This window comes from Rana temporaria, chromosome 2 (assembly GCF_905171775.1).
Source record: "Rana temporaria chromosome 2, aRanTem1.1, whole genome shotgun sequence".
Taxonomy (NCBI): domain Eukaryota; kingdom Metazoa; phylum Chordata; class Amphibia; order Anura; family Ranidae; genus Rana; species Rana temporaria.
Window position 1 is genome coordinate 367,869,168 of NC_053490.1, and position 17,931 is coordinate 367,887,098.

Genomic DNA, 17,931 nt, shown 5'->3' on the forward strand with positions numbered 1-17,931 from the left:
GTAAAAGATATTACTGAAGTGGAATTCTCCTTTTGATTGAAACAATTACGTTTTGATTCTAATTTTAATTCTTAAAAAATCCACAGTCCATATGAATACAACCCAGTCAGATATTCAGCCAATATGCTAAAGTCACAATGTACACTCAAAATGCGCGTGTTCGTGTGGCAAATAACGGTAAGTTAACCAAAACAATGACCATGGAGCCTGACACAACAGACCTGTAAATATTGGAAAACATATGCACACATCGAAAAATGCATAAGATAACACTTATATTGAGGCTGCATATCATACAAAGAAACTGAAATTTAAATTGGTTGCACGCTGGTTCTTATTTCACGCCATCATGCCTGTCCATCAAAGACGAGACCATTGCACATATGTAGTAGTTTTGTCCTGTTATTCAAACATAATTTCATAGTAGCAAGTGTAGCATCTAAGATTTTAGGTTGAGCAGCACCCTCAGACCCTTAGGTTTGATTCATGGCTCCAATTTCTCATATAAATCAGAAAAAAATAATCCATCTATTAAAGCCCAATGTGTCTTTATTTACATTGGATGTCATTGACTAGGTGTTCTTTTTCACTGTATATCTGCTATTATTTACTAAAGACAAATCCACTTTGCACTACAAGTGCAAACTACAAGTGCAAAGTGTACTTGAAATTGCACTTGGAAGTGCAGTCGCTGAAGATTTGAGGGGAACATGCAAGGTAAATAAAAACAGCATTTTAGCTTACATATGATTGGATAATAAAATCATTTCAGATCTACCCCTCAGATTTACAGCGACTGCACTTCCAAGTGCACTTTCAGTACAATTTCAAGTGCACTTGTAGTGCAAAGTGGATTTGCCTTTCCTAAATAACCCCCATTGTGTGGTTTTAGGGAGTTGACGCTCCCCTTTCTTTTCTTTTTTTTTAGCTTTTCTCTTCCCCATAGAAGTCAATGGCAATGAAGATAATTAAATAATAATTATAAAATAATAACAACATTCTATTGCATCCAATACCACATGTGGCCAGAGGTGGAGGGGCGCCGGAGAGACTCAAAAATAGAGATTGACGTTTTGGGGTAAGTGGCGCTGCTGGTCTGGTGATGGGCTATCTATCTTTAAGTGATATGCAAGTATATAGGCAAATAATGAATGTTGGGTTCCTTCCTTTGGTTTAGCTTAAATATATAGCCACCATTAGGATGTGAGGTCCCCCTTTTTATTGATTGGCAGTGTATTTCCACTCTCAATTGATGAATGGTTACTGTGTGTCCGCCAAGGACATTAAAAAGTGTTTAAGAAAGAGGCTCAAATTATATATAAAGAAACGATACGTTAGAGAAAGGGATATTAGTTGGTGTCCCCTAGACCCAGTGTAATATTGGTAGGTAATATCAATTATATTTGGACTGGGAAATTTTCAGTAATCCAATGTGCAAGCTTCTGTTGGTAATCAGTTCACTAAAAAATATATATAATAAAAAATATATATAATCAAAAAATATATATAATAAAAAAATATGTAAGTTGGCCAAAAAAAAAAAAAAAAAAATATATATATATATAAAGATGGCCCCCAAGTGAAAAACTCTTATTCCGTGATAAACGCTAGTTATCTGAATCATATATAAAGTGTGTATCCAATATCAATGTTCAATCCAACAGAAAAAAAGGGGAAAAAGAAAAAATGCAAAAAATGTAAAAAATCCTTTGCAATGCAAGCTATTATAGCTTCAAACTGTGCCCATTTAAAGTGCTATGTGCTGCTCAAAATTGAGTAATAATAAATGTGTCCTCAGATAAAAATAATGCAAGTTGAAAAAGGAAAAAAATGATGTGAAGAAAATATATATATATAGTTCACTAGATTTCACATTGGGCTATGAGCCCCGCAATTAGTGATTAGTTGCACTTTGGATTATTAATGTGTTAGTATCCAAAAGTTTCTACTGCGATCAGTTGTATAGATGTTTAGAAAGTATTATTCACAATTTCATTCAAAAGATTCCAAAGCCAAAGTAAGAAGAATAAAAACCAAAAACATCAGGTGTTCCTTAATGGGGGTTAATTGAGCAATATGATCCCCAACATGATTAAACAGATAATCCTTATTCTGCTCTCATCAATTTTCCTCTATTCACACTTTGATTTGACTGGCGATCCCCCCTGTTGTCTCCCCACTCACCGGACAGATGTCCCCTCGAGGGGGTGTAGGGCTTGTCTGAAATAAGCTTCAGTGAGCTATCAGATGATTACCTCTCCTCCTTATTTCAGTCTGGTGCGGGGCAGCTTTCTCCCAGGGTGCCGTGTCTTTTCTCATAAGTTTTCGATAGTATGAAAGATAAAGGAAATCCACATAGAGTAGTAGATTCTAGACTTGATGATCAGCTTTACTAAAAGGTGATCACATCAAGTACATAAAAGGTTTTAAAATTGCTACAAGCCAGGCAAGAAAAAACGAGTAACACAAGTAAAAAATATAAAATAAAATAAACCCGTTCTTGTGCTGGCAGCAGCTGTAAGACTAGGTCCCAGTCCTCCAACTAGTTTGTACACTCGCCCGGTGCGTTAGGTTAGCCCAGCGGTATCTCGCAGCTCGTGTCGCGGCTGATGCTCCACGGCTCTGAAGTCCGTACCCGGAAGTAACTAGTAGCGGTGCGTACGTGTGAGGTAACAGACGCTGAAGGTCACCTGACTAGTTTCGTCTATGGACGTTTTCAAAGGTGATAGTATCACCTTTGAAAACGTCCATAGACGTTTATGATAGTATCACCTTTGAAAACGTCCATAGACGAAACTAGTCAGGTGACCTTCAGCGTCTGTTACCTCACACGTACGCACCGCTACTAGTTACTTCCGGGTACGGACTTCAGAGCCGTGGAGCATCAGCCGCGACACGAGCTGCGAGATACCGCTGGGCTAACCTAACGCACCGGGCGAGTGTACAAACTAGTTGGAGGACTGGGACCTAGTCTTACAGCTGCTGCCAGCACAAGAACGGGTTTATTTTATTTTATATTTTTTACTTGTGTTACTCGTTTTTTCTTGCCTGGCTTGTAGCAATTTTAAAACCTTTTATGTACTTGATGTGATCACCTTTTAGTAAAGCTGATCATCAAGTCTAGAATCTACTACTCTATGTGGATTTCCTTTATCTTTCATACTATCGAAAACTTATGAGAAAAGACACGGCACCCTGGGAGAAAGCTGCCCCGCACCAGACTGAAATAAGGAGGAGAGGTAATCATCTGATAGCTCACTGAAGCTTATTTCAGACAAGCCCTACACCCCCTCGAGGGGACATCTGTCCGGTGAGTGGGGAGACAACAGGGGGGATCGCCAGTCAAATCAAAGTGTGAATAGAGGAAAATTGATGAGAGCAGAATAAGGATTATCTGTTTAATCATGTTGGGGATCATATTGCTCAATTAACCCCCATTAAGGAACACCTGATGTTTTTGGTTTTTATTCTTCTTACTTTGGCTTTGGAATCTTTTGAATGAAATTGTGAATAATACTTTCTAAACATCTATACAACTGATCGCAGTAGAAACTTTTGGATACTAACACATTAATAATCCAAAGTGCAACTAATCACTAATTGCGGGGCTCATAGCCCAATGTGAAATCTAGTGAACTATATATATATATATTTTCTTCACATCATTTTTTTCCTTTTTCAACTTGCATTATTTTTATCTGAGGACACATTTATTATTACTCAATTTTGAGCAGCACATAGCACTTTAAATGGGCACAGTTTGAAGCTATAATAGCTTGCATTGCAAAGGATTTTTTTACATTTTTTGCATTTTTTCTTTTTCCCCTTTTTTTCTGTTGGATTGAACATTGATATTGGATACACACTTTATATATGATTCAGATAACTAGCGTTTATCACGGAATAAGAGTTTTTCACTTGGGGGCCATCTTTATATATATATATATATATTTTTTTTTTTTTTGGCCAACTTACATATTTTTTTATTATATATATTTTTTGATTATATATATTTTTTATTATATATATTTTTTAGTGAACTGATTACCAACAGAAGCTTGCACATTGGATTACTGAAAATTTCCCAGTCCAAATATAATTGATATTACCTACCAATATTACACTGGGTCTAGGGGACACCAACTAATATCCCTTTCTCTAACGTATCGTTTCTTTATATATAATTTGAGCCTCTTTCTTAAACACTTTTTAATGTCCTTGGCGGACACACAGTAACCATTCATCAATTGAGAGTGGAAATACACTGCCAATCAATAAAAAGGGGGACCTCACATCCTAATGGTGGCTATATATTTAAGCTAAACCAAAGGAAGGAACCCAACATTCATTATTTGCCTATATACTTGCATATCACTTAAAGATAGATAGCCCATCACCAGACCAGCAGCGCCACTTACCCCAAAACGTCAACATATATATTTATTAACTCTCATTCGAGGGTACTTAAGGGGAGGCAGCAGCATTCATAACCTAGTCCTAGCGCGGAAAAACCAAACTACAAAAATAGAGATTGCTCGGAAACACTAGGGAACCCTCGGAAAGGCTTGGAAACACTCGGGAACCGAGTGTTCCCGAGTATGTCCGAACGGATTAGAGTGTCGCCGGCGCCCCTGCACCCCTGGCCAAATGTGGTACTGCCCACCGCAGGAGGCTTGAATCCTGCTCGTTTTGCAAGACAACACTCGTAAACCAAGTCAGGATTTAAAAAAAAAAAATTGCTCGTATTGCGAAATGCTCTTTAACCGCGTTACTCGCAATCCGAAGTTCCACTGTATTGTATTTTGCTTGATGTTTATGCATATGTTTCTGTGTCATTTCAAGTAGCAGAACTACAATGATTGAATAAATAAAAAAAATATTTTAATAAATCCTAAATGATTAGAAAAAAGAAGTTTCCTATTGTATTAATTCTCCCAATTTAAGAACTAATGAACATTCCTAAAGTGGTAGATGATTTCTTAGGGTCCTTTCCGTTGATCCCCGCTGAGCCGGAAGATGACAGGGCAGTCCCTGTGCAGGGACCGCCCTGTCAGATGGCCGCTCGCCCCTATGGGGGGGATCGGATAAACGCGGACCGTCTGTCCGTGTTCACCTGATCCGCTCTGCAGTTGGATGGAAAAATAGTATTTTCCTCCATCTGCAGAATCGGACCATAGCGGATGATATCGGGTGTCAGCTGATAAATATGGACACCCGCTATACCATAGGGATACATGTATGTCCCTTTTTCATCCGTAAATGAATGGATGAAAAAGCGGACATACGGTCCGCATGTGTGAAAGGGCCCTTACTCTGTATATTATTATACCTGTAAATAAATGATATATACACACACACATACAGTAACTCACATAAGTGAATACACCCCTCACATTTTTGTAAATATTTTATTATATCTTTTCATGTGACAACACTGAAGAAATTACACTTTTCTACAATGTAATACAATGTGTACAATGCAACAACAGTGAGTGCACCTCTAGGTGAAAATATCCAAATTGGGCCCAAACTATCAATATTTTGTGTGGCCACCATTATTTTCCATTTCATTCTTCCCTTAAGGAACTGTAGCTCCCCAGTGCCAGCAACACTCATGCAGCCCCAGACCATGACACTCCCACCACCATGCTTGACTGTAGGCAAGACACACTTGTCTTTGTACTCCCCACCTGTTTGCAACCACACGCGCTTGACACCATCTGAACCAAATACGTTTATCTGCTTGTCTTTAGCAAGCTGTTTTCAGGCTTTGTGCATCATTTTTAGAAGAGGCCTCCTTCTGGGATGACAGCCATGCAGACCAATCTGATGTAGTGTGGGGTGTATGGTCAGAGCACTGACAGGCTGACCCCCCACCCCTTCAACCTCTGCAGCAATGCTGGCAGCACTCATACGTCTATTTCCCAAAGACAACCTCTGGATATGACGCTGAGCATGTGCACTCAACTGCTTTGGTCGACCATTACAAGGCCTGTTCTGAGTGGAACCTGTCCTGTTAAACCGCTGCATGGTCTTGGCCACCATGTTGCAGCTGTTTCATGGACTTGGCAATCTTCTTATAGCCTATGCCATCTTTATGTAGAGCGACAATTCTTCTTTTCAGATTCTCAGAGTTTTTACGTAGGGGTGTACTCATTTTTGTTGCCAGCGGTGTAGACATTAATGGCTGTGTGTTGAGTTTTTTTGAAGAGACAGCAAATTTACACTGTTATACAAGCTGTACACTCGCTACTTTACATTGTAGCAAAGTGTCATTTTTTCAGTGTTTCTAATATTTAGGAACTCGTTAATGACTGGAATGGTACCACTGGATTGGCGCAGGGCCATTGTGGTGCCCATATTTAAAAAGGGATGAAAGTCTTTACCAAGTAACTATAGACCTGTTAGTTTAACTTCTATAGTCGGGAAGATACTGGAGAGAAAGAAAATATTTTAAGCAACAAACAGCATGGATTCATGAAAGACAGAAGTTGTCAAACAAACCTGATTTATTTTTATGAGGAGGCAAGTAAAACCTTGGACTGAGGGGTTGCTGTGAACATGGTATACATGGGTTTTGCAAAAGCGCTTGACACAGTTCCCCACAAACGGCTCATGTGTAAGGTAAAGTCTACAGGCCTTGGAAAGATCTAAGATTTAAATCCGAGAGTAGTGGTTAATGACTCTTACTCTGAATGGTCTAAGGTTACGAGCGGTGTACCCCAAGGTTCAGTGTTGGGACTCTTACTTTTTAACATCTTTTCTAAATGATATAGGGTCTAAGATTAAGAGTAACATTTCTGTCTTTGCAGATGACACCAAGCTATGCAGTGGAATAACGTCCTTACAGGATGTCTCCAACTTACAAGCCAACCTCAATGCTCTGTCTAAATGGGCGACTAAGTGGTAAATGAGGTTTACTGTTAATAAATCTAAAGCTATGCACTTGGGGGCTAAGAATATGCATGCATCATACATACTAGGGGGGGGGGGGTACAACTGGAGGAATACATAGTGGAGAAGGATCTGGAGGTTTTGGAAGATCACAAGCTCAATAATGGCATGCAATGCCAAGCTGTGGTTTTCAAAGCAAGCAGTCCTTTCTTGTATTAGAAGAGGTATGGACTCCAGAGAAATATATCATTTTGCCCCTGTACAAATCATTAGTAAGACCTCATCTGGAATATGCAGTTCATTTTTAGGCAAAAGTTCTCAAAAAGTATATCAGAGAACTGGAGAAAGTGCAGAGAAGAGCAACCAAACTGATAATAGGCATGGAGGAGCTCAGCTATGAGGAAAGATTAGAGGAACTGAATGTATTCCCTCTTGAGAAGAGGAGCTTAAGGGGGGATATGATCAACATGTACAAATACATACGTGATCCATATAGTGAACTTGGTGTTGAGTTATTCACTTTAAAGCGGTTGTAATCTCAGATAATGTTACCCCAAATCAGCAATATGCAATTTCATCTTGCCGTTTAGCAGCTATGCGCCACATACATTATGCAAATAGAACCTTCTTACTTGAAAAAAATCGACTTTTTATGATCCCCTTTGCTTGTACTCAGCCGCTGCCATTATGACTCCTGTCTTCCGCGTTTCAGTTGTATTTTACTTCCGCCCTCACATTCCTTGTGTCCATAATCCCGCACGTGCGCATTCGTTCCTGTCACATGAGGTTAGGATCAGCTTCTCAGCGAGGGAGTATGGCGTGATCTCGAGGCTGACGTCAGCCAAAGGAAATGACGCAGCCCTGGCATGTACACAGTTTTCCGGCAAGAAGAGCTGGACGGAAAAACGGCACTAACTGCGCATGTGCCGGTTACGTCATTCATTCGAAAATGACAGATTACACAGAAAGGGATAAAGTAGGAAGCGTTTTACACAGAACTCGTTCATAAGGTAGGGAAGCTTGATATGGTGGAAATAGCACAGGATGGGTTTACTACCGCTTTAAGGTCATCACAGAGGAGAAGGGGGCACTCTTTACGTTTTGGAGGAAAAAAAAGATTTCATCTCCAAATACAGAAAGGTTTCTTCACAGAAAGAGCAGTGAAATGTGGAATAGACTCCCCCCAGAAGTGGTTCTGGCAAGCTCGGTAGATTGCTTAAAAAAAAAAAAAGGCCAGGATTCTTCCTAAACGTACATAATATAACTGGGTACTAACCTTTATAGATAAAGCCGATCCATGGAAAATCTGATTGCCTCTCAGAGGATCAGGAAGGAATGTTTTACCCTGCTATAGCAAATTGGAGCATGCTTTGCTGGGGTTTTTCACCTTATTCTGGATCAACTTTGGGTGAAGGATTGTGTATATGGGATTGGTTTATTTTTTTATTTTATTTTTTGGCTGAACTTGTGTCTTTTTTCAACCTAACTATGTAACAAAGTGTCGTCTCATGAAAAGATAAAATAAAATATTTACAAAAATGTGAGGGGTGTACTCACTTTTGTGAGCTACTGTATATTTAAAATATTTTGTTTACCAATATGGGAAAGCAGGAGCTATTCCAAAATCATCTTTTTTTCTGTAAGTGTTTTAGCCTTCAAAACAATAAAAAGCCCTGGCAAATTAAACTGATCAACCCGTGTGACAGGTGGATAAGTAGATAAAAAAAAAAATATTGGGCAGTGAAGTTTTATGCAAATCTTGACTTAAGAAAAAAAAAAAAAAAAAAAAAGAGAAGAAGGGGTTTGACCTGCCACCTTCTGCAAACTGAGGATCCTGCCTGGTCACCAAGTTTCGCACCACTATACTTCAGCTTCTTAGGTCTGTCTATTGTAATATTTATTGTACAATAAAGGCAACAACTATGTATTCATTTTTTTAATCAAATGCTCTGTTTCAAACAATGTAAAATCTGAATTGCCAAAAGACACCAAAATGTAAAAAGTCTTACTTATTTTCAGTAAAGGAGCAGACTTGCAGAATTTTTTATTTATTTTAACCAACCACATACATCTCATCCTCTGGGCATGCAGGGTGATCTCTAAATAACACTGGGTGGAAGCATAAGAAGAGTGGGTTTGTACTTTGACAAGCCTGACTGTAAAAAAATAAAATATTACAACCTAACACTTTAAAGAGCCCGCTTACAAGGATCCAAAATACCCAAATAAATCTATAAATACAGAAAAAAAAATTACAACAAATCTGAAAATAGTGCTTTGAAAGATTACAAAAGAAGACATTTGAGTCAATGTTTCTTTATTAAGGAGACATCTTACAAAATAACAAAGACAACATTTATCTCACACAAACAGTAACACACCAAGGTAGGTGGAACAGAGAAACACCTCCTGTTAACACCACCTCATATTTTTTGAAAACATAGAGACAAAGACAGAATACATGCATATTTAGTCTGAGTATACCCCACCTGGATACTCTGTTCTCAGAAATTATGGCTTTTATATCTCAGCATGGCAAAGATTTATAATACAGACAGCACGAGACGCAGGAATGGTCTGTCCCTATGCCAGGGTAAAGGCCATAATCTATTGCATGGATAAAAATCCGTCAACATTTAGCAGGTTATAGGACATCAACAGGACACACACAAATGAAAAAATAAGTTCAGTAAACACACAGCCCCTTTCCATATGTACCTATATTTATTTATATATATTTTATCTATATACTTAGTTTCCTCTTTAGCATGCGTACATTCAAAAATATAAAGTGTAGGACAAAACCCTCTCCAAGATATATCCAAATGTTCAGATTAACTGCCAGTAAAGCCTGGAACAGCATTTGACAGCCTAATCTATTATTATTTAACCAATGTACTTATTATTTTTAACCCATTTACATCATGGCAAAAATAAAAAGCATTGGAAAAGCAGATCTGGAATTAGTATAGTTTGCAGCACTACAAAACAAAGGTGAACGTTTGGTTCTATTACCTTTACTAGTGAATATGTAATGCCACAACAGATTTGCCATGTCAGTAAAGAGGCCAAAAAAAATTTCTACTGGTCTCACTCACGCTCACGAGCATACATCTATCCCCCATGCTGGTATGTACACGGTGTAACATGCATGTTATTTACAAAATATTTAACATACATCCTGAGCAGGCACACACAAATCGGAGCACACAAACAGGCCTCTGATCATAATGAGCATGAAGTAAACATGATTTCTGGAATTTTTCATTAAACATAATATGGCTGCTCTCCATTATCTGTCTTGGTCTATGAACTACCCTGTATAGCATGGTTTATTCCATTCCTTTTGTTATACACACACATCTAGCTTTTTTATACATTATGTGTTCTTCCATTTATGTTTGTATACTTTAGTAATATAAAACAAATTCTTATGCTTCAAAAGAAAAGAAAAAAAAAAAAAAAGAAAAGAAAAATGTAATCTGCTAAATAGCAAGAGCATATGTACCCGTATTTATTGGCGTATAATACACACAGGCATATAACACGCACCCTAACTTCAAGAGGGAAGTTTCAAGAAAATAACTTTCCACAGCCCCCTGCGTATAACACGCAGGCACAGTTTACCATCTTTTTTTAGGGTAAAAAAGTAAGTGTTATACGCCAATAAATACAGTATTTAAAATATTTGTAATTCACCAACTGTGATGGCCCCAATGACTGTGGAATCAAGCTGTAATCATCTGCATTTTCCCCTTCTCATTATAACATCCTCCCTATGTCTGGCTTTCCCACTCTGAACATATCTGATCACAGACACTTTCATTTCATGGCAGTCTCTAATTATAGAGCATCTCTAGAGATTAAAGATGCTCAAAGCACAGAAAAAGCCCTGATTTTAAGAGCACACAATTGAGTGACATCCCACGAATGCTGGGAAGAGGGGACATACACCCACAAGACACTTCCTGTAATTTATTGAAATGCTTTTCTTTAAATATTCCAAAAAGTGGTTTTAAGCAATATAAACGAAAAAGTATGTTTCCACTGGGCATTCACATTATCTGGATGTACAACGCTCACATTCCTTATTTACTCGCCTTATCAAAAATCTTTTTTTCCCATAAAAACATTAAAGAACCAAGCAACAATATATTTTCCCAAATTTTAACGACTTATTTTGCAACTTCCTTGTAAAGTGTTCTCAAATCTAAACAAACCCTTACTTCGATTATGTGTAATCTAACATACTTTGCAAATAATTTTTCACAAATTGCGTATTTTTATTTACAGTGACCTTTCCACTAACCTACATACTAGATCTAGATTTGCTTTAGATACAAACTATGTAATGACAGGGCTGATTTTTTTTTCTTCTGATTGATACAACTACTGTTAACTATGTTAACAGTTTAGAAGTCAGGCTGCATTTGTAATCAGTACTCCCTACTACATAAAAACTCACATTTGAAAACTGGAGGCAAGAAGGCTGGAATGTTACCTGAAATAATTATTTCCAGTGTTTTTTTTTTTTTTTTTTTTTTTTAATACATTATTTAGGAACCTGATTGCTATGAGGGGCCCTTAAAATATATTTTTACAGATATTGGAGTCAATTTTGGCTAAACAAAATAGTTACTGCCACTGCTAGTCTGAAATAAGAAAGCATAAATATTCTTTAACACATAGCTATAATCTATGATTTTTTTTTTAATAAGATTGTTTAAGCCCTAGATTTCAAATTATACAAAGACCATAATATGATCCTTACAAGTACATGTAATGCCTTTCAAATTTTTAAGTAACATCAACTAAATCATGGCTATTCAGTAAGTGCGTGCTTTCTCTATGGTGCTGCCAACAACTGTATATTTTGACATGCAGGAAAATTTTAAATGCCCTTCTATATTATATACACACTTCAAACACCCATAATTTGTTATAGCCACAAACTATATATTTTTATAAATGATCAAAATCCTAAATGCTATTAAAAAAACTCCCTCAATATTTTAGGTAATCACTTTGGTCTTCGAAGATCTACAAGCTTCCCTGAAGCTTTATGCTGCTATCCAAAAATTGTGCATCTCACTACTTCAAGCATCCATAGATACATCTATGATTTCTTTGTTGTAACACTTACACCTGCATTTGGTGCCAAAAGAAAAATAAATATTCACCTAAAATGAAATAAAATTGCTTGTGCTAAATACACACATAAGTATTCCATTTCCTTGGCAATGTGTCCTAGAGTAGATGTCTACTTTAGAAAAAATGGAAGACATGTGATTCTAAAGACTTGGTAAAAGACAAGCTATTCATATAACCTCTTTCCATTGATGCTACAAAGTAGGAATTATATTACAGATATGGAGATCATTTATGTAATGGGGAATCTAGAAGTTCATAAGATAAGCACATTTAAAAATTAAATTACTCTAATAAAAAAAATATGATGTGTATGTCAATTTCTCGAACACATTAAAAGTCCTTGTAAAGAAATATATTTACCTATTACAGAATATACTGGATTTTGTAGAGTAAAATATCTTGAAATCAACATCTGCTATACTACTGCAACAACAAGTGTAAACCTAAGGTCCCTACAACTAATTGTATTCAGTTAAAATGGATATACTGACTTGTAGCCAAGTCAGAGAACATACGTTGTCAATAACTCAGTGGCTGTCTACTACCAATTTTTGGAAGACTGGAATATTATACAGATATTATTTACCCACCAATGTATGCATACAATATAAAGTCTGACTAGAACACACAAAAGAGGTGAATGTCTGTTTGTTAGCAAGACCAGCTTCAAAAGTCATTCTTCATTGATAGAAATCATTGGTTTAGGATCCTATCACAAAAAAAGAGAGAAACTGTCTATCTTCTGAATTAGGTGGCTGAATGTTTAAAAACGCCTTGTAGTCTAATATCACCCCTTGAATGTGTTCCATAAGTCCTGGCTGCTGTGCATTTGGGGCTGCCGTCGGGTGAGAAGAAGGTGCTTGTAGATTTAAGTCTGCACAGCAGAGTAAGAGGGCAGGAGGAAAAATATTAAGGGGAAGTATGTGTGTTGTATGTGTGTTTGTCATTTACTTCTTTGATCCAAGAGCAAGGTCAACTTCTTCTTCTGGTTTGAGTGGATGCCACTGAGCAATAGGACGACGAGGATTGGCCAACATATCTGACCAATGTCGGAGCTCTGTTCCTGATGCACTGCATCCAACAAAGATCTTCCCAATTGCCTCATTCTTACCCAGTTTGTCATAGTCCAGAACTGTGATTACAACTTGTACTTTCTGTGAGAAAGAAAAAATTAAGGTGTTACAAAAAAAAAAGGAGACATCCAACCATAACATAGCGGGACCAAGCCATATTAAAATTATACAAGACACATTGTTTGTGAAACCATGGTATTACTGTCCCATCCTTTTGAAAATGCTAGCTTTCTGGCTGTCAAGTTGATTTGATGACTGTACTTTGATAGACCAGTAACAAGCAAGACTCTCAGGAGTCCTGATTTCAATCAACCTTTACTTCCCAAGTTAAGATCAGCAAGTCAGCTAAGTGCTGGCATGTTCAGAAGGAGGAAAGCAATGTATTTTTTTACAGTACATATTTTCTTTAATGCCAGTAAAGAAGAAAACAAAATACTAGGTAAAATGTGGGGAGACAAAACACCAAAGAACACAAATATATCAATAGACTACCATCTTTGGACAACAAACTGTTATTCTAATATTGGTATTATAAATTAGTGATGTTCAATCTTCTTAATATGTGGGACCTCGAGTGTTTCCCCCAACATTTAGTGAATATAATACAAGAGAAATCTCAAATCTGAGTACACACATGCAACAATAGATGGTCAAACTGAATACGCTACCAATCATACTCAAGAGAATGCAGACATGCAAGAAGAGATGGTCAAAGACTATAGGCGTGCTACAAGAGATTGTTAGAGACTGCAGACACACTGCAGAAGATGGTCAGAGACTTCAAACATGAGTACAGTTGGAGACTAAGGACATTCTTTGAGAAAAAGCTATATGCCGCGTACAGACGATCGGACATTCTAACAACAAAATCGTGTATTTTTTTCCGATAGATGTTGGCTCAAACTTGTCTTGCATACACGCGGTCAAACAAATGTTGTTGGAAATTGCGAACGTCAAGAACACGGTGACGTACAACACGTACGACGAGCCAAGAAAAATTAAGTTCAATAGCCAGTGAAATTCCGACAGCAAATGTCCAAAGGAGCCTACACATGGTCGGAATTTCCGACAACAAGCTCCCATCGAACATTTGTTGTGGGAAATTCTGACCATGTGTACGCGGCAATAGACTGAATACATATAAAACTCCTAGAGATCACATTGGAGACTGCTAGAGATTAATGCAATTACAAACCCTTTGCAAATCAATGTTTCAATGAGACTCATGCAGGTTTGATGCATTGTGTACATCTATTGACACCTCCCTTGTCACTGGATTTGATCGACACCAAACACATTGTGCATAGCGCTGAATCAAGATCGGCTCAGGTAAGCTTTTGAGGGGGCTGCACCTAAAAGGTTGTATACCATCAGGCAGAAAACACATTACCCTAAATAGTGATTCATGATTTGCAGAGCCTGGACACAATACCTGTATCTGCTCAAAAGGAATGTCAAAACTGAAAGACTCGTTGCAATATAGATTCAATGTCTTTTTCTTCACCGTTTTCTTCTTTTTGAGATTGGAGCTTAGTGACGTGATCGGAGTCTCACCTGGTGAGGTTGTAAGCTGTATTGTATTACATGCGTGTTACATCTTTGTTCTAGTAAGTGTTACTGTGTAAAATACCTATACGGAACACACACTATGTTTGCCCTTTTTTGCTTTATATATTATCCAATGAGTTGTGAGCATCGGGAGATCAGGATTGGAGCCTTTGTCTTTGGTGAGACACCAGCCTGCTTCATTTCCATCCGGGGCGAGGAGAGGATGTGATCCATTATGCCATTAACTGAAGGACAAGGAGTGGAGCTGCTTCATCTGGATGTGAGGAGATATTGTCCCTTTTATCTTTGCATGGAGGTGAGCAAGCAATTTATCTGATAGAGAATTGGAACACTGTTTCTTTCACTAGTCACGGGATAGATTGCTGAACTTTTAAAAGAGGAATTTATTCACAGACTTTTTTATGATGGAGGGTAAAGCAAGTCTTATGCCTGAACCCAGTTTTTGCAACTCTGCCATGGGTTAGTAAAACTGTATAAATCATTGCATCTAATTAGTGTATGCGGTTGAATTATACCTTGTTTTTTTCAGGGGTTTTATTTGGTGGTAAATGGTGATGGATATCCCTTGAATTAATTTTATCAAAGAAAAACTATTTCAAAATATTTAAAAAAGTATTTTTTTAAATGTATTTGTATATTTTTTGCTACTACCATGACCTAACACCAAATACCAACCCAAAATAGATTCTCCTTTTCCTGGAAATTGCAGTGATACCATATATATGTATGTTATTTGTACACAAAATAGGGCCCAGAAAACAATAGCGTGAATTTCACTTTTTGTTTATCCTACCCAAAACACACTGACACTATATAAAAAAAATCCTGTTTTTTTAAATCCTACCTAAAAACACACTGACCCTGACATTTTCTTCTGACCATGACCTTTGACCCCAGCCTTTACCTAAACGCTGATCTAGCTATTTTGTCTTTATTTTACTTTTTTCTGCTCACAAGCTTATCATCTAACAAGAAGAAAAAGACACAGTATAATTGTTTCTATTTAAAAGGAGACACAACACAGGGGTGGGCTGTACAGTGGCTGATCACCGATAGCCAATCACAGGCTGTCACATCATTCATGCGATGGCGGACCTGTCCTCCTGGGTCCCAATTGTTCGCACAAGACCTAGAGCTGCTGATGACAGCATGGTCTTTATGCTGGGAGCACAATGTACAGCACAGTAGTGGATATAGGCAGCCCCAGGGAAGAGGACCCACGTCAGTGAGGATGCATATGCGTATGCTCAGTGGCAAGGGGTTAAGCTCCAGGTTTTTACTTATACAAGCGTCCACAGTCAATGCTGTATAAACTGTATGTAGCATCAGCTACATATAGTATACAGAGCTGTGTTTCGAGAGTGGTACGAGGACTTCCATTCCCGTTTCTGGAACACAATTTAGTTTTGTGCTGCTCAGCCATTCACAGAAACCTTTCTATTTTATTAATGAATACAAGACTTCCTCTGATTAGCTGAGGTGGTGTTGGTGACGTTATCTGCCCACATCTCCACCATAGCCAATCAGAGGACATCTGGTATTCATTATTAAAATACAAAACTTCTTGTGAATGGCTGAGCAGCGCTAAGCCTGACTCAATTTTGCTCTGGGAATGGGATAAGAAGTACCTCTCCTGGAAAATATCGCTGAACACTGTATGTAGCTGATGCTATGTAGAGTTTATAGAGTTAAGCCCTGTACACACGATCGGTTTGTCTGATGAAAACAGACCAATGGACCGTTTTCAATCGGACAAACCGATTGTGTGTGGGCCCCATCGGTTTGTTTTCCATCAGTGAAAAAAAATAGAACATGTTTTAAAATTTTCCTATGGATAAAAAAACGACAAAAAATTTACTGCGTACAGGGCTTTAGGCTTTAAAAATTACTTATGGCACATTTCTAGGTAAGAAACAAAAACACTGACTCCTGTCTGCAGGTACCCCAAGGGTCACACAATAAATGCCACAAAGCTACATGTTTGACACCAGACTTCTAAAAGTTTATTAAGTGGAAAATTTAATTGGGGTTATAAAGGTGGAGAGGGGCTTAGAATACAGGGACTTTTAGATAGAGCTTACAGTACAAACGAGCAGGGCTTTCTGATCCCTCTTGTATTGTAACTGTACTGCCCCCCTCCATTTTGTGCTGTACTGCCCCCCTCCATTTTGTGAAGAGCTATGCAAAATGTTGATGCTATATACAGGGAAGTCCTGTATAATAACAATTTCAGTAAAAATGTTGTTATCCAGTGTTGTTATGGTCTTTCTCAAGGGATTTTAAAAGGTTAATTTTCTTGTAAAATAACAAACATGTCATACTTACCTGCTCTGTGCAATGTTTTTTGCACAAAGCAGCCCTGATCCTCCTCTTCTTGGGTCCAACACTGATGCTCATGGCCCCTACCACATCGAGTACCCCCACCAGCAAGCCACTTGCAGGGGGGGGTCTTGTGCGGGTTTGATCCTGAGACGCACTGTGTACATCTATTGACACCGTTCCTTATCAATGGATTTGATTGACATTAAAACACAATGGCCCGGATTCACAAAGCACTTACGCCGACGTATCTCGAGATACGCCGCGTAAGTGCAAATATGCGCCGTCGTATCTATGCGCCGTGCCCACAAACTGAAATACGCCTGAAAATAGGCTTCATCCGACCGACGTAACTTTCCTACGCCGGTGTAGAGTGGGCGCATATTTACGCTGGACATATTTGGCGCACCCATGGATTTTCTATTCACATATGCAAATGAGGGAGATACGCTGATTCACGAACGTACGTCCGACGAAGTTCGCGTAAAGTCATACGTCCAGCGTAAAGTTATGCCCCATAAAGCAGGTGTAACTCGGCAGCATCCATGCAAATGGCTGCACCAGGGAACACAAGCCAACGTATTTTACGCAGTTTACGTAGGACGTGAATATGACTAGGCGTAGGTTACGTTCACCCCATAGGCAGTGATCTGGCATATCTTAGGGAGTAGTTCCGACGTGATTCTGAGCATGCGCACTAGGTTGCGTCCACGGGACGGCGCATGCGCCACTATACGTATCTGTCTGAGACTCAGCCCATCATTTGCATGGGGTCACGCCTCATTTGCATGACTTACGCCTAGGAAACCCAGCGCAGATTTGGCAGCACTGGCTTTGTGAATCCAGTGCTTGCCTCTCTGCGCTGCGTCGGCGTAGCGTAAAGGAGATACGCTAGGGCGGCATAAATATGCGCCGATGTATGTGA

At 38.4% G+C, this 17,931-nt stretch overlaps 1 protein-coding gene across 2 annotated transcripts in view; it reads right to left on the bottom strand.

Annotated features, from left to right (window-relative positions):
* Positions 1-11,416: 11,416 nt before the first annotated feature.
* Positions 11,417-17,931, bottom strand: part of LOC120927204 (synaptotagmin-2-like) — a 120,021-nt gene continuing 113,506 nt past the window's right edge. For both annotated transcript variants that reach the window (XM_040337718.1, XM_040337719.1), the window contains exon 9: positions 11,417-13,199. In XM_040337718.1, coding sequence (XP_040193652.1) covers positions 12,993-13,199 — 207 coding nt within the window. In that variant the 3' untranslated portion in view covers positions 11,417-12,992. The remainder of the gene's footprint in view (positions 13,200-17,931) is intronic.